Below are 24,106 nucleotides of genomic sequence, written 5' to 3'. Positions count from 1 at the left end.
ATTCACTCTCTCCATTTCTAATCCTAACACAAGCTCTACAACTTTTGTAAAAAAAAAAAAAAAAAAAAAAAAAAAAAAAAAAAAAAAAAAAAAAAAAAAAAAAAAAAAAAAATTGACTGCTCTTAACAGCTTTCCTCCTATCCCATATATCTGCAATACCTCCCACAGTGCCTTCCTGTCTACCCTGCCGTAAACCTTTTCCAAATCCATAAAAGCCCCAAAAACATCCTTACCTTTTCCTATAGCTTTCTCACATATCTGTCTTACCACAAAAATCTGATCTACACAAACCCCTACCTGTCCTTAAACCATACTGTTCCTCACCAATTACTCCCTCTGTTCCTCTCCTAATTCTCTCAATCAAGACCCTTCCATAAGCCTTCCCAACTACACTCAACAAGCTGATCCCTCTGAAACAACTACACTTACACCTGTCCCCCTTTCCCTTGTAAAGCGGAACTATACAGACACTCCTCCAGTCCTCTGGTACTCTACCTTCCCTTAAACAAACATTAAATAACCTCACCAGCCAGTCCACCATAACTGTACTTCCTTTGTTCAGATATTCTGCATGGTATCCATCCAACCCAGGTGCCTTACCTGCTCTCATCATCTTAACAGCTGTTTTCACTTCATCTTTCCCTATTTCTCCTCCATTTTCCTCACTCATCATTCTCATTTTCTTAGCGCTTCCCACTGCAACTATAGAAAGATAAGGATTTTTTTTTGGTCTTTTATGGATTTGGAAAAGGCTTATGATGGGGTAGACAGGAAGGCACTGTGGAAGGTATTGCAAATATATGGAATAGAAGGAAAGCTTTTAGGAGCTGTCAAGAGTTTTTACATGAGTACTAGAGCATATGTCAGGATTAGATATGGAGAGAGTGAGTGGTTTAAGGTAAAGGTGGGACTTCTTCAGGAATGTGTTATGTCACCCTGGCTGTTCAATTTATACATGGATGGGGTGGTGCAAGAGGTAAATGCAAGGGTAGTGGGCCAGGGATTGGAGATGGTTAAAGAAAATGGAGAAAAGTAGGAGATATGCCAGCTGATGTTTGTGGACAAAACTGCACTTGTAGCAGGATCAGAGGAGGGATTGAGGAAGTTAGTGACAGAGTTTGAGAAGGTGTGCAAAAGAAGGAAGTTGAAGATAAATGTGGGTAAAAGTAAGGTGATGAGATGTACAAGGGGAGAAAGTGGCAGCAGACTGGAAGTGAGTATTAAGGAAGAGAGACTGGAGGAAGCAGATATTTTATAAAGGATTACAAAGATGGAGCATGCCGACAGGAGACTTTTCGATCCATGACTAGGTTGGATGCAGAAAATTAAGTAATAATGATAGATAAATTAAAGAAAAATAGATAAGATTTATAATAATAGAAATAATAAATTAAATAAATGCATAGATGCAGTTAGATGAACAGATAAATAGTAAATGATAGTAAATTGACAGATAACTAATAATAGAAATCAAGCAAATAATAACAAACAAACAAACAATGACAAACAAATAAACAAATAATATAAAATAAATGGCAGTCATTACAGCATCTTGCTTAGGTGTTTATCTAAATATATCTTACAGCTTCGAACTGAACTACATTGCACTGCCTCTGCAGGAAGTTTGTTCCATTCAATTACTACATGGTTGGCAAAGATGTTTCTATCCACTTCCAAATTAAATCTATTTCCGGACAGTTTGAGACCATTATTTCTTGTATGATTCTCATTCAGTGTGAAAATTTTGTCACTTTTGATGTTGTCATTTCCCTTTAAAATCTTAAAGACCTGTATCAACTAACCTCTGAATCTACATTTTTTTAGGGAAAACAGACTTGTGTGTTTTAGTCGATTCTCATATGATTTATTTTTGATATTTAGAATCAGTTTTGTGGCTCGCCGTTGTACTTTTTCAAATCTGTTAATGTCTTTAATGAGATTCGGTGACCATACAGAAACAGCAAATTTTGGATGAACTAATGATTTACGAGTATATAGCTTGTTAATGAGGGATGAACTTTTGAAGTCAAAATATTGCGCAGTTGGTCCTAGAATATTATTTGCTTTCTCAGTGGCCGAAATACACTGCATAGATGATTTGAAATTATTACTGATAATTACACCGAGATCCTTTTCACTGTCCACTTTTGTTAATGAATTTCCAAATAACTTGTAATCGTACTTTCTATTATTTTTACCTATGTGCATAACCTTGCATTTACTTGTGTTAAATTTCATTAGCCACTTTTCAGACCATTGCTGTACTTCATCTAAATGTTCTTGAATATCTAACTGATTTAAGTGATCATTTGCCATTCCGCACAGTTTTGTATCATCAGCAAATTTGGAGACAATAGGTTTTAGTCCATGGTCTATATCATATATACTATGAGTAGAAGTGGCTCAAGAATGGAACCCTGAGGAACTCCACTCATAACATTTTTCTATTTAGAAGTTTCACCATTTAAAACAACTCTGTTTTCAATCATTCAACCAGTTTTTAGTCCAACTTAATAGGCTACCACTTACTTTGTGTGAAGCTAATTTAGTAAGTAATCTTTCATGGGGGATGGTATCAAAAGCCATTGCAAAATCTAGAAATATTATTTCTATATTGTTTCTTTTGTCATAATTTGAGCTAACTGTGCTGTAGAATTTGAATAAGTTAGTCACACAAGAATGTTTCTATCTGAATCCATGCTGGCTATCATTTATCAAACAGTTACTTTCTAAATGATGTTCAATAGCATCTCTGATGATGGTTTCCATAATTTTTCCTATGATTGAAGTCAAGCTTATAGGCCTGTAGTTATTAGGTTTCTTTTTGTCACCTTTTTTAATATGGAAGTAATGTTGGCTAGCTTCCATTCTTTTGGGACATCTCTGAATGTAATGGATTTCTTGAAAATAATTTCTAATGGAACAACAATCTCATTTTTCATTTACTTTAAGATTCTTAGATACCAGCCATTAGGCCCTGGTGTTTTATTAATTTTGAGTTTCTCTGTACACCTTTTAATTTTTTCTTTTGTTATATTTACCAGAGTAAGTTTACCCTAGACTTTTCACAGGTTTCAGTTTGGAGTTCACTTTGAGGTGGAAGTAGAATGTAGATTGAGAGAAGCAAATAAATGCCTTGGTGGATTAAAAAGTATAATGAGAAATAAACATTTGGGAATGGATCCTAAGAGGAGATTGTATGAAGAAGTGATTGTGCCGACAGCACTGCACGGGGCAGAAACATGGAACATAAGAGAGAAAGAGAGGAGTTTGTATGTATTTGCCTAGTTGTATTTACCTAGTTGTAATTTACGGGTTGGGGAGCTATGCTCGTGGTGTCCCGTCTTCATATCTCATTTTATCTAGACTTTTTAAATTCGTGTATCATTTTTGCACACACCACATTTTCATTCAACTTGTCCCAAACATCTATTACCCTGTGGGGAAAGCTGTTCTTTTTCAGGTCTCTTCTATAACTGTCTTTCTTGATTTTCTTTCCATGTCCTTTTGTATCTCTACTATCCCATTTTATTAGATCCTCTCTATCAATAGTTTATATGCCTTTTTGTAGCTCAAGTTTTGCTAGTCTCTCCTCATATGATAGTTCTGAGAGTGTTAGTGCCAGTTTCATAATTGCTCTTTGTATTCTTTCAAGTTTTGTTATACATTTTTTTTTTTTGTACTTGGTGACCACGTCATTGCAGCATACTCCAATCTTGATCTTATCAAAGTGACTAGTATTTTCTTCACCATTTCTTTGTCCAGGTATTTAAATGCCACTTTGATTATTCTTACATACATACATATACCAAAGGCTTTTTCTCCCTTACACAGGGGGTAGCCAAAAAGAAAAAGGCATAGAAATCACTCTCATCCATTTCATTTCCCATATATTCCACTCACCTCCACCCTCCTCCCTTCCTTCTATCTTGGCACCTCCTGGATGATGGGTCATCCCTGCATCCTGTCCACTGCCCTGGGCCAGAAGCAGTGTCGCAAGACACAGCACATCCACAGCAAGGCCGCTTCATAAATTTGGCGACCCCCCCTCTCCGTCCCCTCATGCAGGAAAGGAGAAGACGGGGAGAAATCCCTTCGGGCTGCGTCAAATTTTTTCTCATACATACTTCCTCACCCCCCATCCCCCACCCACTCCCCCTCATGCATCACAGCCTCATCTATACACAACCCTTCTCCATTCATCCCTATCTTTTGTCCTCCCCTGTCCTTCCTCTACAGAGATTCCTCTCTTTTGTAAAGCCCCTTTTACCCCATCCATCCATCTCATCCTAGGATGCCCCCCTCATATTCACTCCTTCCACCTCTGCCTTCCACACCTCTTTTACTAATCTTTCCTCACTCATTCTTTCCAATTTTTCCAAACCATCCTAATACTCTTTCATCAACCCTATCTCCCAGCTCCCTTTCCACCCCTGTTCTCCTCCTCACCTCCTCATTTCTCACTCTATCTAGCCTAGTAACCCCTATCATACTTCTCAGACATTTCATCTCAAACACATTCAAACTCCTTCTCTCTTCCTTTCTCATGTTCCATGTTTCTGCCTCATACAGTGCGGTTGGCACAATCATTCCTTCATATAACCTCCTCTTAGCATCCATTCCCAGATGTCTATTTCTCATTACACTTTTTAATCCACCAAGGCATTTACTCGCTTCTCTCAATCTACATTCTACCTCCACCCCTACTCCTCCCTTGCCTGTCACATTCGCACCCAAGTATCTAAAACTATCCCTTTTTTCCAGTCTTTCACCCTTAATGCTCACTTCTAGCCTACTGTCACTCTCTCCCCTTGTACATCTCATCACCTTACTTTTGCCCACATTTATCTTCAACTTCCTTCTTTCACACATCTTCTCAAACTCTGTCACTAACTTCCTCAATCCCTCCTCTGATCCTCCTACAAGTGCAGTGTCGTCAGCAAACAACAGCTGGCTCACCTCCCACTTTTCTTCATTTTTTTTAACCATCTCTAACCCCTGACCCACTAATCTTGCATTCACCTCTCGCACCACCCCATCCATGTAAAAGTTGAACAGGCAGGGCAGCATAACACACCCCTGAAAAAGTTCCACCTTTACCTCAAACCATTCACTCTCTCCATTTGTAATCCTAACGCAAGCTCTACTACTCTCATAAAAACTCTTGACTGCTCTTAACAGCTTTCCACCTATCCCATATATCTGCATTACCTCCCACAGTGCCTTCCTGTCTACCCTGTCGTAAGCCTTTTCCAGATCCATAAAAGACCAAAAAACATCCTTACCTTTTCTTATAGCTTTCTCACATATCTGTCTTACCACAAAAATCTGATCTACACATCCCATACCTGTCTTAAAACCACACTGTTCCTCACCAATTACTCCCTCTGTTCCTCTCCTAATCCTCTCAATCAAGACCCTCCCATAAGCCTTCTCAACTACACTCAACAAGCTGATCCCTCTATAACTACTACACTCACACTTGTCCCCCTTTTCTTTGTAAAGCGGAACTATACAGGTACTCCTCCAGTCCTCCAGAGGACTGGAGGAGTACCTGTATAGTTCCGCTTTACAAGGGAAAGGGGGACAAGTGTGAGTGTAGTAGTTTCAGAGGAATCAGCTTGTTGGGTGTAGTTGGGAAGGCTTATGGGAGGGTCTTGATTGAGAGGATTAGGAGAGGAACAGAGGGAGTAATTGGTGAGGAACAGTGCAGGTTTAGGACAGGTAGGGGTTGCATAGATCAGTTTTTTGTGGTAAGACAGATATGTGAGAAAGCTATAGGAAAAGGTAAGTATGTTTTTTGGGCTTTTATGGATCTGGAAAAGGCTTATGACAGGTTAGATAGGAAGGGACTGTGGGAGGTACTGCAGATATATGGGATAGGAGGAACGCTGTTAAGAGCAGTCAAGAGTTTTTATGAGAGTAGTAGAGCTTGTGTTAGGATTAGAAATGGAGAGAGTGAATGGTTTGAGGTAAAGGTGGGACTTCATCAGGGATGTGTCATGTCACCCTGGCTGTTCAATCTTTACATGGATGGGGTGGTGGGAGAGGTGAATGCAAGGGTAGTGGGTCAGGAGTTGGAGATGATTAAAGAAAATGGAGAAAAGTGGGAGGTGAGCCAGTTGTTGTTTGCTAACGACACTGCACTTGTAGGAGGATCAGAGGAGGGATTGAGGAAGTTAGTGACAGAGTTTGAGAAGGTGTGTGAAAGAAGGAAGCTGAAGATAAATGTGGGTAAAAGTAAGGTGATGAGATGTACAAGGGGAGAGAGTGACAGTAGGCTGGAGGTGAGCATTAAGGGTGAAAGACTGGAAAAAGTGGATAGTTTTAGATATTTGGGTGCAAATGTGGCAGGAAAGGGAGGAGTGGAGGTGGAGGTAGAATGTAGATTGAGAGAAGTGAGTAAATACCTTGGTGAATTAAAAAGTGTAATGAGAAATAGACATCTGGGAATGGATGCTAAGAGGAGGTTATATGAAGGAGTGATTGTACCAACAATATTGTACGGGGCAGAAACATGGAACATGAGAAAGGAAGAGAGAAGGAGTTTGAATGTGTTTGAGATGAAATGTCTGAGAAGTATAATAGGGGTTACTAGGCTAGATAGAGTAAGAAATTAGGAGGTGAGGAGGAGAACAGGGGTGGAAAGGGAGCTGGGAGATAGGGTTGATGAAAGAGTATTAGGATGGTTTGGACACATGGAAAGAATGAGTGAAGAAAGATTAGTAAGAGAAGTATGGAAGGCAGAGGTGGAAGGAGTGAATATGAGGGGGCATCCTAGGATGGGATGGATGGATGGGGTGAAAGGGGCATTATAAAAGAGAGGAATGTCTGTGGAGGAAGAATGGGGGGAGGACAGAAGATAGGGGTGAATGGAGAGGGGTTGTGTATAGATGATGCTATGATGCATGAGGGGGAGTGGGTGGGGGAGGGGTATGGGGAGGTATGTGTGAGAAGAAAATTGACGCAGCCCGAAGGGATTTCTCCCCGTCTTCTCCTTTTCTGCATGAGGGGACGGAGAGGGGGGGGGGTCGCCGAATTTATGAAGCGGCTTTGCTGTGGATGCACTGTGTGTTGTGACACTGCTTCTGACCCAGGGCAGTGGACAGGATGCAGGGATGACCCGTCATCCAGGAGGTGCCAAGATAAGAGGGAGGGAAGAGGGTGGAGGGGAGTGAAATATATAGGAAATGGAATGGGTGGGAGTGGTTTCTATGCCTTTTTCTTTGTGGCTACCCCCCATGTAGGGGGAAAAAGCCTTTGGTATATGTATGTATAGTATATATTTTCCTTTTTATTTTTCAGGTCTTTTGTCTTTTTTCCATTTTATCCAAGCTTTTTCCCTTTTGTCTTTTAACTCCCTACATCTTTTGTTGTACCAACACTTTACATATCCTTTTTCTTGTTTTTGTCTTCTGTATACGCCTCATATAAAAGACGAGTAATATAACCCCAGTCATATAACCCACTTCCTCACTCACTGTCCACCACAAGCATCAAATGCCGACTCAGCATCACGAGGTCCAGTAAAATACACATTTCGCTGACCCAGCAAACCCTAGCTTCGCGACAACAGGAAACACACACACACACACACACACTAACGCACACTTATAAGTGCAGTCCACCGCCAGGCATGGCAATTACGAAAAACAACATAACAACGAGCTTCTCCCCTTTGGATACACATATATAATAAGTTTAGAGATGTACCTATACGTAAACATAAGAATTAGGTTGTAAGAAACTGTAGGCTCCCGTTAATAATCATGTAAGCACCATCGTCGGCAACTGACCGATTGTATGCGTCAGCGTATTTCTGAACAAAACCAGACGCACGGCCCGAAGGAGCGGGTCGGTGACGTAGTTGAATACTGTTAGTGGTGATGCTAAGGTGTAATAAGACTGTTAAATTCAAGGAAATAAAGTGAAGAAAATGAGACATAGTGTTTGATGTGTCCAGCTAGGCCCTGGGAACCCTACGCACGGATACACTTCGAACATACTTTTCCACTCCTTTATAAATTGTTGTCAAAATATTCTATTTCTCTTCTGTTGTTTCCCCCTCGTATATCCTTTCCCAGTCTGCTTTTTGAAAGAATTCTCTTATTTTATCAAAATTAGTTTTTTCATACATCAATCTTCCCTTTCTATGTTGTTCGTTTTTTCCATGTATTTTTCCTCATTTAATTCCAATTCAACCAATATGTGGTCACTTATACTTATTGGTGTCTTATATTCAATCTTGTCCAGTATTTCAGGTTGTGATGTGATTATTAGGTCCAGTCTCGATGGTTTTTTCTCATTTCTATACCTAGTACAACCACTCCACGTTTAACGACAACAATTCGGACCAGCATCGCCGTCGTTAACCGAATTGGTCGTTAAGCGAAAGTGTATACATATACGTACATGTACTGTATGTATAATGTCCAGCAATACATGTATCTTTATTTTCGTGTATTTTCCCTCTTTTATACAGTACATTAAAGCTTTATTTACTGTTTTGATAGTACAGAAAGCCCTCAAATAACACGGTGGTTAGGTTCCTGAAATTACCGTGTATGACCAAATCCGTGTATGCTGACATTCCATATTAAATACCGGGGTATTTTCTTAGTTTCGACCATGGGCGCAATATAACAATAGAAAATTGATTATTAATTTTGTAAATTAGAATGTATCAACGTAATATGCAATTTTGTGGGCGGAAATGAAAATAAAAAATACCTTGCTACAAGCAAATATGCTAATGAACGAAGTCGGTAGCATAGGATTGGGACGCCATCTTGTCGTCTGTCAATTGACGGCCTCGGTACTTCCGACAGTACCTCGCCAGGTACATTTTCTTGAAGGAATGTTATGGAGTGGAGATACATGCATTCCTTCAAGCTGCAAGAACTTTGTATACCCCGCAAGCTGAGAGAGTGGTTGAAAAGCCTGCCAACGTCTCTCACGACGACGACAACGAGGACGAGCCGGATGACATTTAATTTGCATGTAATGATTTATTAAACTCTGGTTAGGTTAGTTTAGTTTAGGTTAGACGAATTTATCATCCTTTCATTTCTTCGACGTCGGCATCTATCATAACAAACATGGCGTACCATTCATCAGACACGACTTCGTTACTTACAAAATCTGTTTTAGCAGGTTTTTTTATTTCCGCTCACAAAATTGTATACAGTATTACGTTGATACATTATAATTTACAAAATTAATAATTAATTTTCTATTGCTATATTGTGCCCATGGTCGAAATTAAAAATTTACCAATACCAGCATATACTGTACCCCAGGTAGTTTTTGCAGCTTGCATGATGGTAATGTAGACCTAAGGTTCAGAATACTTTACCTCACAGCTGATATCCACCGTACAAGTTCATTTATAACATCATACAAATTTGCCTCAGCCAACATATCGTACACGATGTCGTAACTTCGGGAGATTTACGTTAAACGAACATTGGTCTGTCATAAACCCCGCCGTTACTCCGCGTTGTCGTTAACTGAGTAGGTCATTAAACGAGGAGTGGTTGTATTCTCATGTATCCATTGCGTCTTTGTATGTTCTACAATCATATCAAGTAGTACATTTCACCATGGGTCATCTCCACCCTTCACTGTCATCTCTTCCCAGCAGATTTCTTTACAATTAAAGTCACCCATTATAACTATTCTTCCTCCATCTTCCATTATCTTATTTAGTGTTATCCTTGTGTCTTCTAACATATTTTTGTGTTATCTCTCTTCCCATGAAGCCATTTTAGGAGGCACATAATTCACCACAAACTTCCTGCTCTTCCCATCCCTGTCCTCCACTTCCATCATAATCATCTCTATTCTTTCCATATGTAACATTCATCACATTTCTATCCTTCTTAGTCAGGAATATAACTCCACCCCCTTGTTTTACCTCTCTGTTTCTAATCCAGTAATTATATGTACCATGTCCTACACTGTTGGGTGGTAGTGGACCTTTCAATTTTGTCTCTACAATTCCCATTATGTCCTGTTCTTTTTCCTTCAGGTAATCATTCAGTTTGTTCAAGCCTGTTATTAAGCCATCTATATTTGTGTAAGACACTTTTAATTTTCTGCTACTTCCATCGTGTTTTTTCTTTCCCTTCCGTTTTTCTCTGCCATGAACCATTTGCTCACTTTCAATTCCACTATTCTCCAATAGAATTTCTCTTTGACTGTTCTTTTCTTGTTTTTTTCCTTAGCTTCTAGTGTAGACATTAGTAGTGTACCAGAGGTTACAAAGGAAGAAGTAGAATTTACTCGAAAAACTATGAAACGAGGAAAAGCACCAGGGTAAGATGATATATCAATAGATCTGTTGAAAGATGCGGGTGAAATAGTTCATATTGAATTAGCCGAGTTGTACACCCAGTGCTTACGTCAAGAAAGCGTTCCTGATGCATGGTGCAATGCTATAGTGATTTTGCTTCATAAAAAAGGAGACCAGAAGGACCTTAGTAACTATAGACCGATTAGCTTGCTATCAAATGTATATAGAGTTCTCCAAGATCCTTACAAATAGACTAAGTCAAGTTTTAGATGGAAACCAACCAAGAGAACAGGCAGGCTTTAGAAGCGGATATTCAACTCTAGACCACTTGCAAGCGATAAACCAAATAATCGAGAAAACGACAGAATACAATATACCTCTGTGTTTAGCTTTTGTAGATTACGAGAAGGCCTTTGATTCGGTAGAACAAATAGCAGTACTAAACTCGCTATGCAAACGGTACAAACAAACAGATCGTAAGAGTTTTAGAAAAGATTTATGCGAAAGGTACCGCTATAGTTCGACTACATAAAAATACAGAAAAGATCAAGATTGAGAAAGGAATACGGCAAGGCAATACAATTTCACCCAAACCATTTACAGATTGTTTAGAAGATATTTTCAGAAGGTTGAGTTGGGAAAAGAAAGGTCTGAAGATTAATGGTGAATATTTGAGCCACCTAAGATTTGCGGATGACATCATTCTTATTTCAAAAAGAGCAGAAGACTTGCAAGATATGCTGAGTGATGTAAACAAGGAAAGTCTCAAAGTAGGTTTGAAAATGAATAAGAGTAAAACCAAAGTAATGTTCAACACCAAAGTTCAAAGCAAAGAGATTGTAATTGATGATGAGAGTCTTGAGAAAGTTGAAGAGTATAATTATTTAGGCCAGATGGTGAAAGTGACGAAAGATCATGATAATGAAATAAAAAGATGCATTACAATTGGTTGGAAAGTGTTTGGTAAGTATAATAAAATCCTGAGAGGCTCTCTACCTTTATGTTTGAAACGTAAAGTTTACAATCAATGCATTCTACCAGCAATAGTTTACGGGTGTGAGACTTGGAAGCTGACGAGGGCGATGGAAATAAAGCTAAGGACTGCACAGAGGAGAATGGAGAGATCAGTGATGGGAATAACACTGAGAGACCGAAAGAGAGCAAGTTGGGTGAGAGAGAGCAGACTAGAGTGATATTGTGGAGACAATAACAGAGAGGAAGTGGAATTGGGCAGGTAAGTTAGTGCGAACGACTGATGAGCGATGGAGCAAGTGTGTTAATGAGTGTACGCCGTGAGATAGGAAGCGTGGAAGAGGGAGACCAGACAGAAGGTGGAGAGCTGAGATTGAAAAGTTTGCAGGAGTGACATGGCAGAGGATGGCATGGTCGTGTGAATCATGGAATGCTATGAAGGAGGCCTTTGTTAAGCAGTGGACTCAAGATGGCTGATTTGATTTTATATATATATAGGTATAGATAGGTATACATATATATATACACATATATATATATATATATATATATTACATATATATATACATATATATATATATACAGTATATATATATATATATATATATATATATATATATATATATATATATATATATATATATATATATATATATTCCTGAAGTTCCCCACCCGTGAAGGTTCATTTTGCTTGCAACTAACCTCCTTTGCCCCCTCACATCTATGTTGGCCCTGAACTGGCCACCCCACTTTCATAGTCCTAGAATCGCCACTGATATTTGGTTCATAAACCAGGGAAAGAAAATGTAATTGCTGATGCATTGAGTAGATTACACCTGTAGGATGAATTGCAGTCTGGTACACCAGATGAATATTTAAAATTAGTAGAGATAATTGATTTTGATGATATTTCTTTTCAGGTGATTAGAATGATGACCAGTAAAGATCCTGTATTGGCTCAGTTAAAGAATTGTTTAAAACTGGGATGGTCAAAAGAGCATAATGTGTCTTTGCTAGAATATGCTGCTGTAAAAGGAGAATTGTCTCTGCATAATGATGTAATTTTGTTTAGAAAGAGTATTGATTCCTGTGGATTTAAGAATTAAAGTGTTTAACCATTTACATAGTGGTCTTAATGGTATCAAACCAATGAAAGCTGAAGCTATGAGTTCAATATGGTAGCCAAGACATTGGAGAAATCACTAAGAATTGTAGTATTTATTTTAAAAACATTAAGAATCCTAAAGCTCCAATATTATCTTGGCCTAACACTCGTAAACCATGGTCTAGATTGTATATAGAATATGCTGGACCTATTGAAGGGAAATATTTCCTTATGATTGTAGATTGCCACAATAAGTTCTTGGATGTTCATTTTGCTACTGCTGCAACTTTGACAGTAACTATATGACATTCAAAAGAATCATTTGCTAACTACAGGATTCCGGATGTCAGAGTGTCAGATAATGCCCCAAATCTGGTTTCTAATGAAATGAAGGAGTTTCTAAGAAAAAATGGTATTAGATATGTAACACCAGCATCTTGTCATCCATCCTCGAATGGATTAGCAGAAAGGGTAGTAAGAACATTCAAAGAGGGATTAGAAAAGTTTCAGAAAAGAGCAATATGCATACCAGAGTATGTAGATTTTTATGTAATAACTGAAGAACCATCAATTCTTTCACTGGTAAGTCTCCAGAAGAGTTAATGTTTTATAAAGTCTTCAAGGGTACTGTAGAAGCTGTTAGAGGGTAGGACAAATCTTCCAGTAGAATGAATAATGAGGTGTTTAAGGAGGAAGAGCCCTTGTATGGACTGAATGATGTAGTGTTTGTTCACAATTTTGGCATAGGTTCTCCATGGATGGAAGGAAAGATTGATGGAGTGCTTGGTTCAAGAAATTATAAGGTAAAGGTTCAAAGTTTGGGAAATATTTGGAAGAGACATGCAGATCAAGTTGTGCCTAGATCTGTGGGTGATTTTGGCCAACCTAAGAGTAACCATTCAGTTGATACTTCCATAGATAATTCTTCAGTTAGAGTAGATGTTTCTAGTAATCCAATGTTGGATTCACCTGTGATTGAAGATAATACTAATCTAGAACTTCCAAGAGAAGACCTTGTAAGTAATAACCAAGATTGTTCAGTATGGACAAAAGAGATAGAACATTCCAGTCACATCCATAAACCACCTGATTATTTGTAACTGTATGTTATGTGTTTATCAAAAGGGCAGAAATGTAATGTTTGGTGACCCTGCTGTGACTGGGTGAATTATGTTGTCATGGTCATTTAAAATCAGGTTTTGTATTTACATCTCAACCAAGAGATCATACTAAAGATAAGGACCTATTGGCTGTTATTTATCACATACCAACAACCCCATAGAGTACCCCATAAACATAATAAAGTGCACCAGCAGGCAAAAAACAAAAAGAGAGACATTGCAATATTTTACCTGTTAAGACTTTTCTTGTAACCGTAAAACTATAAATAATTAAATAACAATAAGATGGAAAGGTGAGATTATGATTTTCTTAGCCAGAGACTACAGATGATGACAGTGTGAAAGAATCTGTATTTGATACTTTTCTGTCAGAACTGACCTCATCACCCCATGGAGATCCTCCGCCTTGCTTTGTAAGTATCATTTGGTTTCATTGTTCATTATCCATTGCATTGTTTTATATTGTGTTGTCATATGCAACTTATTTCACCATGTTTATTGGAAATATATTCATTAAGTCATTGAAAAACAATGACTGTGTACAGTCATGGCATAGTGTGCTGAAATGATATCTGGGACAAAAGTCGTATTTCCACCCACCAGCTATCTTTGATCACTTGAATAATGTCTACCACCAGTCCATACTGTATCATGCCTTCATGATGATTTTCCCAGGTGAACAGAGTGAAGTTTCCACACATGCCTTGGTGAAGAGTGGCCCAAGATGTGGAGAAACCCAAATATAAATATATCACTAGTAAACCCCATGTGGCACAAGATGTATCCAACAGCATGAGGAAGTCACTGGGAAAGTCAGCAGTGCTAAACAACAACAATAATCATAATGCATTTGTTAACATCTAGCATTGACGAGTATCATGAGCATGTAGCTCTACAAGGCTATTGTTTCTGTTCATCTTTGCTTAAGAAAAAGTAATGTAAAATAATGTGATGTGTGAGAATGAAAGTTCCTATAATAAACTTTCTACTGATAAATTCAGATAAAGGAATGTGTAGAAGAAATAGATCAATCATTTGTGCTACAGAGCTCTAGCTTTTCCAGTGGCTTCCCTGCACTGTTGCATATACCTTGTGCCTTGCATGGTTTACCAGTGATATATTTATATTTGGCTTTACCCACATCTTGCACAGCCAATAATGTGAATCACATTATTCACATTGAAATTATTTTCAGTCCTTTCCTGATCAGTACTGTACTGTATATCAATGAAGACAAATGGGCAGCTGGTGGAGATCATTATGAAGGCTGATGTAAAATGGCTGGGTGATAGATATCATTTAAGTGATCAAACAGTGATAACTAGTGGGCAGCAATATGACTCCTGCCCAAGGCAGCATCTCAGCATGATATGCCACTGATTGGTAAGCATTTCATACAAATATATTTAACAAATAGTGTATACATTAGGTCTGGGGTATTGGCTTCATGTTATTGTGGCAAAATAGCATACAATTGATGCTTTAGGGTCTATATGGAGCACCCCTACGGACCAGAGCCACATATAATTTTGTCTGTGATAGAGGAGGACTCTATTCATAGAGAAATGATGACACTTTTATTATACTGCAACTGTCCCTCCGTTATGCTGTCCCCCAACCCTTTGTTACTATCCTGTACCATTTCTCTGAATATTCATTTCCTTTTTTCACCTACCCTGTGATGGGGGATAGAATGCTGCCACCAAATCTTCCCACTTGAGTCATAAGAGGCGACAAAAGCGGGACAGGGTATAGGACTAGGAATCCTGCTACCACAGGGGACATCCCTTAAAAAAGTAAAGACATAAGAGGGTCTAGTTTTCCAAAAAGTACCCTGAGGTTTGGGTCTTTTAATGTGCATGGATGTGGTACAGATGAGAGTAAAAGGGAAAAGATAGTATGAGTGTGAGAAGAAAGATGGATGTGTTGGCATTGAGTGAAACTAAGCTGAAAGGGAGGGGCGAGTGTGAGTTTGGGAGTGTAGTTGGGAGGTTCTCAGGAGTGAAGAGAGGGTGAGGGAGAGAAGGGGTGGCTGTACTAGTAAGTGAAGAGATAGGTAAGCATGTACTGGAGTGGAAGGAGGCTTATTCAAGGTTAATGTGGATGAAGGTGAAGCTGGGAAGGGAGATGTGGGTTTTTGTACGTGCATGTGGGCCTGGTAGTGAGATGAGCATAGAGGAAAGGGAGTTTTTTTTGGATGGATTTAAATGAGTGCATAGAGGTATTAGGGAGAAATGCCAATGTAGTTGTTTTGGGAGACCTTAATGCTAGGGTAGGAAATGAACCAGTAGACAGAGTGATTGGGAAATATGGAGTTCTAGGAAAAAATCATAGTGGAGAGTTGATGGTGGAGATGTGTCTTGAACGAGAGTTGATGACAGCAAATACAGTGTTTAGGAAGTCAAACATAAGTACACATGAGAGAGGGAAGTGGTTGGAAGGGTGGCAGATAGAGTGTTAATGGACTATATAGTGGTAACCATGAGTATAGTAGGAAGAATTAAGGATGTACATGTTTTAAGGGGGATAGAGTGGGGGAATATCAAATCATTTTCTGGTAGAAGGTAAGTTGAGAGTGGAAAATAGGTGGAGAAAGAGGAAAAGGGCAGAAGGTAGGGAGGTGCTTAGAATGAACTGCTTAAATGATAAAGAAAAGGAGAATGAGTATAAGAAGAAGCTGAGAGATGAGTGGGAGTGAAGGATAGAGTAGAACTAGAAGTGGAGGAGGAATGGGGATGGTTCAAGGAAGGAGTCATAAGGTGTGCAAAGGTGGTGTGTGGAACAAGGAGGATGGGAAGAAATAGAAGGAAGGGTAGTGAGTGGTGGGATGAGGAAGCAAAGAAGGTTGTAGAAGAGAAGAAGCAGGCTTTCATATATTGGCTACAAATTAGGATGAGGTAATCATATGAGAGGTACAAAGAAAATAGAAGAGAAGTTAAGCATAATATAAAGGAGGCAAAGAGGAGAGCAGATGTGAAATGGGGAAAAAGTATGACAGAAAGTTTTGAAAGTAATGAGAAATTTATTTTGGAAAGAAATTAAAAGAGGAAGGGGAGGCAAATCAAGTAGAGAAGAAAAGGTAAAAGTCACAGATGGAGAGATGATAATGGAAGAGAAGGCAGTGAGAGGAAAGTTGGCAGAGTATTTTAGGGAGTTGCTAAATGTGAAAGAGGATAGGGAGGGAAAGGTAGTTGCAGTGGGAAGCACTAAGAAAATGAGAGTGATGAGTGAGGAAAATGGATGAGAAATAAGGGAAGATGAAATGAAGGCAGTTGTTAAGATGATGAAAGCAGGTAAGGCACCTGGTCTGGATGGATGCCATGCAGAATGTCTGAAAAAAGGAGGTACAGTGGTGGTGGACTGGCTGGTGAGATTATTTAATGTTTGTTTAAGAGAGGGTAGAGTGCCAGAGGACTGGAGGAGTGCTTGTATAATTCCACTTTACAAGGGAAAAGGAGACAAGTGTGAGTGTAGTAGTTTCAGAGGGATCAGCTTGTTAAGTGTAGTTGGGAAAGCTTATGGGAGGGTCTTCATTGAGTGGATTAGGAGAGGAACAGAAGGGGTAGTTGGTGAGGAACAATGTGGGTTTAGGACAGGTAGGGGTTGCATAGGTCAGATTTTTGTGGTATGACAGATATGTGAGAAAGCTATAGGAAAAGGTAAGGATGTTTTTTGGTCTTTTATGGATCTGGAATAGGCTTATGACAGGGTAGACAGTAAGGCACTGTGGAAGGTTTTGCAGATATATGGGATAGGAGGAAAGCTGTTAAGAGCAGTCAAGAGTTTTTACGAGAGTAGTAGAGCTTGTGTTAGGATTAGAAATGGAGAGAGTGAGGTAAAGGTGGGACTTGGTCAGGGATGTGTTATGTCGCCCTGGCTGTTAAATTTATACATGGATGAGGTGGTGCAAGAAGTGAATGCAAGGGTAGTGAGTCAGGGATTGGAGATGGTTAAAGAAAATGGAGAAAAGTGGAAGATAAGCCAGTTCTTGTTTGCTGATGATACTGTGCCTGTAGCAAGATTAGAGGAGGGATTGAGGAAGTTAATGAGAGTTTGGAAAGGTGTGCAAAAGATGGAAGTTGAAGATAAAAGTGGGTAAAAATAAGGTGATGAGATGTACAAGGGGAGAGAGTGGCAGCAGGCTGGAAGTGAGTATTAAGGGAGAGAGACTGGAGGAAGTGGATAGTTTCAGATACTTAGGTACTAATGTGGCAGGAAAGGGAGTAATGGAGGTGGAGGTAGAATGTAGGTTGAGAGAAGCGAGTAAATGCCTTGGTGGATTAAAAAGTGTAATGAGAAATAGACATTTGGGAATGGATGTTAAGAGGAGATTGTATGAATGAGTGATTGTGGTGATAACATTGTACAGGGCAGAAACATGGAACATAAGAGAGGAAGAGAGAAGGAGTTATGTGTTTGAGATGAAATGCCTGAGAAGTATGATAGAGGTTACTAGGCTAGATGGAGTGAGAATTAAGGAAGAGAATAGGGGTGGAAAGGGAGTTGGGAGATAGGATTGATGATAGAGCATTAGGATGGTTTGGATACATGGAAAGAATGAGTGAAGAAAGATTAATAAAAGAGGTGTGGAAGGCAGAGGTGGAAGGAGTGAACATGAGGGGTCGACCTAAGATGAGATGGATGGATGGGGTAAAAGGGGCATTGGGAAAGAGGGGAATGTCTGTTGAGGAAGGATGGGAGAGGACAGAAGACGGGTGAATTGAGAAAAGTTGTGTATGGATAATGCTGTGATGCATGAGGGGGAGTGGGTGGGGGATGGGGGGTGAGGGAGTGTATTAGAAATAAATTGACACAGCTTGAAGGGATTTCTCCCCATCTCCTTTTCGGCATGAGGGGATGGAGAGGGGGGGGGGTCGCCGAATTAATGAAGTGTCCTTGCTGTGGATGTGCTGTGTCTTGTGACACCCAGGAGGTGCCGAGATAAGAAGGAGGGAAGAGAGTAGAGGGGAGTGGAGTATGTAGGGGATGGAATGGGTGGGAGTTGTTTCTATGCCTTTGTCTTTTGGCTACCTCCTGTGTAAGGAGGAAAAGAGCCTTTGGTATATGTATGTATGTATATATGAATATTATGTATATGTAGTGGTGTGCCAATTCCGTTTTATGCCAATGCCAATGCTGATTCCTATTTACCATTATTTGATGATGCCGAGTCCTGTTCACTCTTAGTTGCTGGTGTCAATGCCAATGCCACTTTATATAATTATGGTGTATCAGTTTTTAATATAAAGTAATTAAACAGTGATTTTTATTTGCTTTATATGGATGATGCTGTGATCCATGAGGTGGAATGGGTGGGGGATAGGGGATGAGATAGTATGTGTGAGAAATAATTTGATGCAGCCCCAATAGATTTCTCTCCGTCTTCTCCTTTTCTGCATAAGGAGACGGAGAGTGGGGTCGCCGATTTAATGAAGCAGCCTTGCTGTGGATGTGCTGTCTTTGACCCAGGGGAGTGGGCAAGATGCAGGGATGACCCATCATCCAGGAGGTGCCAAGATAAAGGGAGGGAAGAGGGTGGAGGGGAGTGGAGTATGATAGGGATGGAATGGGTGGGAGTGGTTTTTATGCCTTTGTTTTTTGGCTACCTCCCTTATAAGGGGGAAAAAAGCCTTTGATATATTTACCGGTATGTATTTATGTAGTTGTTGAGCTGGTGGATGCTAATAATTGAATGAACTTATTGAAGTGCTTATTGATTGACCACTTTATGATTATCAATGCATGATTGTATTATTTTCTATCGGTTGAAAAAGAGGTAAAAAAAATTACCTATTTCATAGATCTTGATGTAACTACTAACTTTAAGTAACTTGAATCATTTAATGCATGGTTTTGATAAAACACATGTGCAGAGTGTAAAATTTATTAAACAGTTTTTTAATCCTAACTTAATAGTAAAACCTAAACCTAACTCAGTCTCTACTATCTAATATATGACCCCAGGAATGTGGGAAATGGCATCAGCATTGGCAAAATATTGCTGATGCTGAATTCCATTCTAAAAACAAATGCTGATTCTTGCCAATGCTGATTCACCAAAAAAATTCAAATTCTTGTCAATGTTGATGCCGATTAATCAGCACACCCCTATATATATATTAACATTTTTAGAAATAAAGTAACACATGACTTAAAAACTAGCCCAATTTCCTACTTGTAGCCCATTCCAGCAACCTTGGTCCTCTCCATTGTGGTTTGTCAACTCAGCCATCATCATTCCTTTCACTCCATCTTGCCTAATATTTGTTAGGTCTTTAAAAAATTACTATGTGTACAATCACTCTGCTAGTTACACTGAACAGAAGAGTATGGAAACTTTCTCTCTCTCTCTCTCTCTCTCTCTTTCTCTCTCTCTCTCTCTCTCTCTCTCTTACTCTATCTCCTTGTTCCTTGTTTCTTTCCATCTCCATCTATCGCTCTCTCTCTGTCATGTATTTACTTAGTTGTATCTTACAGGAAGGGGAGCTATGCTCATGGTGTCCAGTCTTTATATCTCGCAGTGTCTAGCTTGCTCTTAAATTCATGTTTGGTTTTTGCACACACTATTGTTTTGTCCAATTTGTTCCAGATGTTTACTACTACTCTTTGTGGGAAACTTTTTTTTTCAGGTCTCTTCTATAACTATCCTTTTTGAGTTTTTTCATGTCCATTTGTGTTTCTCTTGTCCCAATTTAGTAAGTCCTCTCTATCAAGGACTTCCATGTCTTTCATGATTCTGTAGATGGTCAGTAGGTTGCCTCTTTCTCCTCTTTGTTCCAGGTCTGAAAGTGCTGGGGCCATTTTTGTGGTTGCTCTTTGGAGTCTTTCAATTTTCATTATATTCTTTTTGGTACAACCACTCCTCGTTTAACGACCTACTCGGTTAACGACAACGCGGAGTAACGATGGGCTTTATGACAGACCAATATTCGTATAACGTAAATCTCCCGAAGTTACGACGTTGTGTACGATATGTTGGCTGAGGCAAATTTGTATGATGTTATAAATGAACTTGTACGGTGGATATTAGCTGTGAGGTAAAGTGTTCTGAAGCTTAGGTCTACATTACCATCCTGCAAGCTGCAAAAACTACCTAGGGTACAGTATATACTGGTATTGGTAAATTTTTAGTTTCGACCATGGGTGCAATATAGCAATAGAAAATTAATTATTAATTTTGTAAATTATAATGTATCAACGTAATATGCAATTTTGTGAGCGAAAATAAAAAAACAAAAAAGGTGCTAAAACAGATTTCGTAAGTAACGAAGTCGTGTCGGATGAATGGTACACCATGTTTGTTATGATAGATGCCAACGTTGAAGAAATGAAAGGATGATGAATTCGTCTAACCTAAACTAAACTAACCTGTGTTTAATAAATCATTACCTGCAAATTAAATGTCATCCGGCTCATCCTCGTTGTCGTCGTTGGGAGAGACGTTGGCAGGCTTTTCAACCACTCTCTTAGCTTGCAGGGTATACAAAGTTCTTGCAGCTTGAAGGAATGCATGTATCTCCGCTTCATAACAATCCTTTAAGAAAATGTACCTGGCGAGGTACTATCGGAAGTACCTAGGCTGTCAATTGACAGATGACAAGATGGTGTCCCAATCCTATGCTACCGACTTCGTTCATTAGCATATTTGCTTGTAGCAAGGTATTTTTTATTTTCATTTCTGCCCACAAAATTGCATATTATGTTGATACATTTTAATATACAAAATTAATAATTAATATTCTATTGCTATATTGTGCCCATGGTCGAAACTAAGAAAATACCCCCGTATTTAATATGGAATGTCAGCATACGCAGATTTGGTCATACACGGTAATTTCAGGAACCTAACCACCATGTTATTTGAGGGCTTTCTCTACTATCAAAACAGTAAATAAAGCTTTACTGTACTGTATAAAAGAGGGAAAATACATAAAAATAAAGATACATGTATTGCTGGACATTGTACATACAGTACATGTACGTATATGTATACACTTTCGCTTAACGACCAATTCGGTTAACGATGGCAATGCTGGTCCCAATTGTCATCATTAAATGAGGAGTGGTTGTACTGGATGGCCATAGTGCCGCAGTATACTCCAGTCTAGGCCTTATTAGTGTGACTAATATTTTTTTTAGCCATTTCTTTGTGTAAATAGGTAAAAGCCACCATTATTGATCTTAGCAAGCTATATGATTTTCTGACAATTATGTTTATTTGTTTATCAGGGGAGAAGTCATTGAGACAATTACTCCCAGGTCTTTTTCAGATCCCATTTTCTTCACTTCCTTTGTTCCAATTGTATATTGTCCAAATTATATATATATATATTTTCTTTTCTTTTCTTTTTTTTTACCTTTACCGAACTCCATTATGCTACATTTAATGTTAAAGTCTACTTCCCACTTCTGACTCCATTCCCAAACCTTGTTTAGGTCTCTGTAGTGATTCACAATCCATTTTGGTTTTCACCTCTCTCAACAATTTAGCATCCATCTGCAAAGAAGCTCATGTAGTATTCCACATCTTCATTTATGTCTTTCACATAAATAGTGAACATTATTGGAGTCCACTAATCACCTTCGCCCAACCTAAACACTTTTCTCTGAGAACTACTCTCATTTTACTACCATGCAGGAAATCCTCCATCCAGTTTAATAGGTTACATTGTATCCCTCAAATGCTTATATCTTTGATATGTATATGTTTGGTATGTTTTACTGATGCCATTTTACCAATTGCAAGGTTAGATTAGCTTCTTATATATATGATGATTTCCAAGTATATACTAGCGAGCCCTGTAAGAAGGTAGTAGATATTATTGGTCGGGACGACCAAGGGTAGCTGCCGTGCCCTGTAAGAGGCCGGTAGATAGAGGTAGACATTTAGATACATCGAGGGGTAGGTGAAACGATATGTAAATTTTATCCAGTTGTTATGATACAATGGCCAACTGGAAGTTGCTGAGAGTTGCATATTCTAGCTTACCGTCTTGTATTTATAAACATTGGTTGGAGCAGTGATGAAAGGTGCTGATGTGACTAATATGTAAACACAGAGCTTGTTCTGCTTGCGACAAATTGCTTGCATAAATAATATTGGTTGAGACAGTATAACAGTCTTTCTGATTGGAGAAAAGGGTGGAGGAGGAGAAAAATTATTGGTACATGGAGGTAAAGTCACACCCTAAAAGGGTGGCACTTATTTGTAATATTCAAAGTTATTGGATTAATTAAATCGTGATGTTGGAGCAGACTTGGCTTGGTGGATGTAAGAGGATCCCAGGAGGGAATCCCTTGGTGTAGCTTGAATAACCAAGTGTAATTTATTTCGGAAGAAAAGAGAAAAGAAAAATTATGTTTAATTCACCTTCGAACTGAATAATGGAACTTGACTAAAAACTTACATTACGAGAGTGGCATGGGGCCTTGAGACGAGTGACTTACCATACTACAATTACAGAAAGAAAGTGAAGAAAGTTGTAAGTGAATTACAATTTCACTGGAGGGAACTGAAGTGTTGGTAGCAATGAAGCTAACATCCAGTTTTTTTTAAATAATTTTTTGTGTGGTACTTTGTTGAAGGCTTTTTGTAAGTCTAGGAAAGCACAATCAGCCCATCCATCCCTTTCTTGTATTATATCTATTAGTCTTGAGTAGAAACAGATTAAATTTGTAGCACATGATCTTCCCTGTCTGAATCCAAATTGTCTTGAGTTTATTATATTGTTTTCTTCCAGGTGTTTTATCCATCTATTCTTGATCATTTTTTCACAAATTTTGGCCACAGTGCTTGTAAGGGAGACTGTTCTGTAATTTGTTAGTTCTTTGTTTCCTCCTTTATAGGCACAATGCTGGAATTTTTCCAGTCTTTTGGTATTTTCCCTTCTTTGAGTGAGGAACTTATGTTGTATATTTTGTCCATTAGTTCTTTACATTCTTTTAGTATCCAGTTTGCAATTCTGTCTGGGCTGTGTGATTTCCTAATGTCAAAGATTATTAATTGCTCCATTATTTCTTTTTGTGTTATTGCACTTCACTTCCTTTGTCCCAATGCTGTACTTTTTCTCTAGTGAAAACCAACTTGAAGTGATTGTTCATGACTTCAGCCATTTCAGTATCCTCTGTGTATTCTGTATTTCCATGGCATAGTTTCACCATTTCCTGTTTATTCATAAGTTTACCATTCTCATATCTATAGAATAGTTTGGGTTGATCTTTACATTTTTCTATGATGTTTTTTTTCATAGTTTCTATTTTCCTCTCTGCGCACTTTTACAGATTCATTTCTATGGTTGATATATATTTGCCATTTGCCAGGTTTTTTCTTTACTCCATCTTTTCCAAGCTTTATCTCTTCTATCTTTTGCCTCACTGCATCTTCTATTGAACCAACACTTAATGTACACCTTCTCTTGTTTCTGTCTTGGTACATATTTATTCACACCTTCATTAAAGATTTCCATCAAGATTGTCCATTTCTCTTCCACTTTTGTCTCTTCAATGTAGAATTTTTCCCAATTAGCATTTTGAAAGAATTTCTAAAGTTTCCCAAAGTCCATTTTGCTGTACACCAATCTTCCCTTTCTGCATTTCTCATTTTTCTTCATATAT

General features: G+C 38.7%; 1 protein-coding gene across 1 annotated transcript in view; it reads left to right on the top strand.

Moving 5' to 3' along the window:
• Positions 1–24,106, top strand: part of LOC143017547 (AP-4 complex subunit mu-1-like) — a 126,931-nt gene that overhangs the window by 18,501 nt on the left and 84,324 nt on the right. Inside the window, exon 3 of the mRNA XM_076172336.1 lies at positions 13,807–13,905. Within this exon, the coding sequence (XP_076028451.1) occupies positions 13,807–13,905 (99 nt within the window). The remainder of the gene's footprint in view (positions 1–13,806; positions 13,906–24,106) is intronic.

The sequence above is a fragment of the Oratosquilla oratoria genome, chromosome 32, assembly GCF_046742065.1.
Source record: "Oratosquilla oratoria isolate Oo_2021 chromosome 32, ASM4674206v1, whole genome shotgun sequence".
Classification (NCBI taxonomy): Eukaryota; Metazoa; Arthropoda; class Malacostraca; order Stomatopoda; family Squillidae; genus Oratosquilla; species Oratosquilla oratoria.
This window is presented reverse-complemented; position numbering and strand designations above follow the sequence as displayed.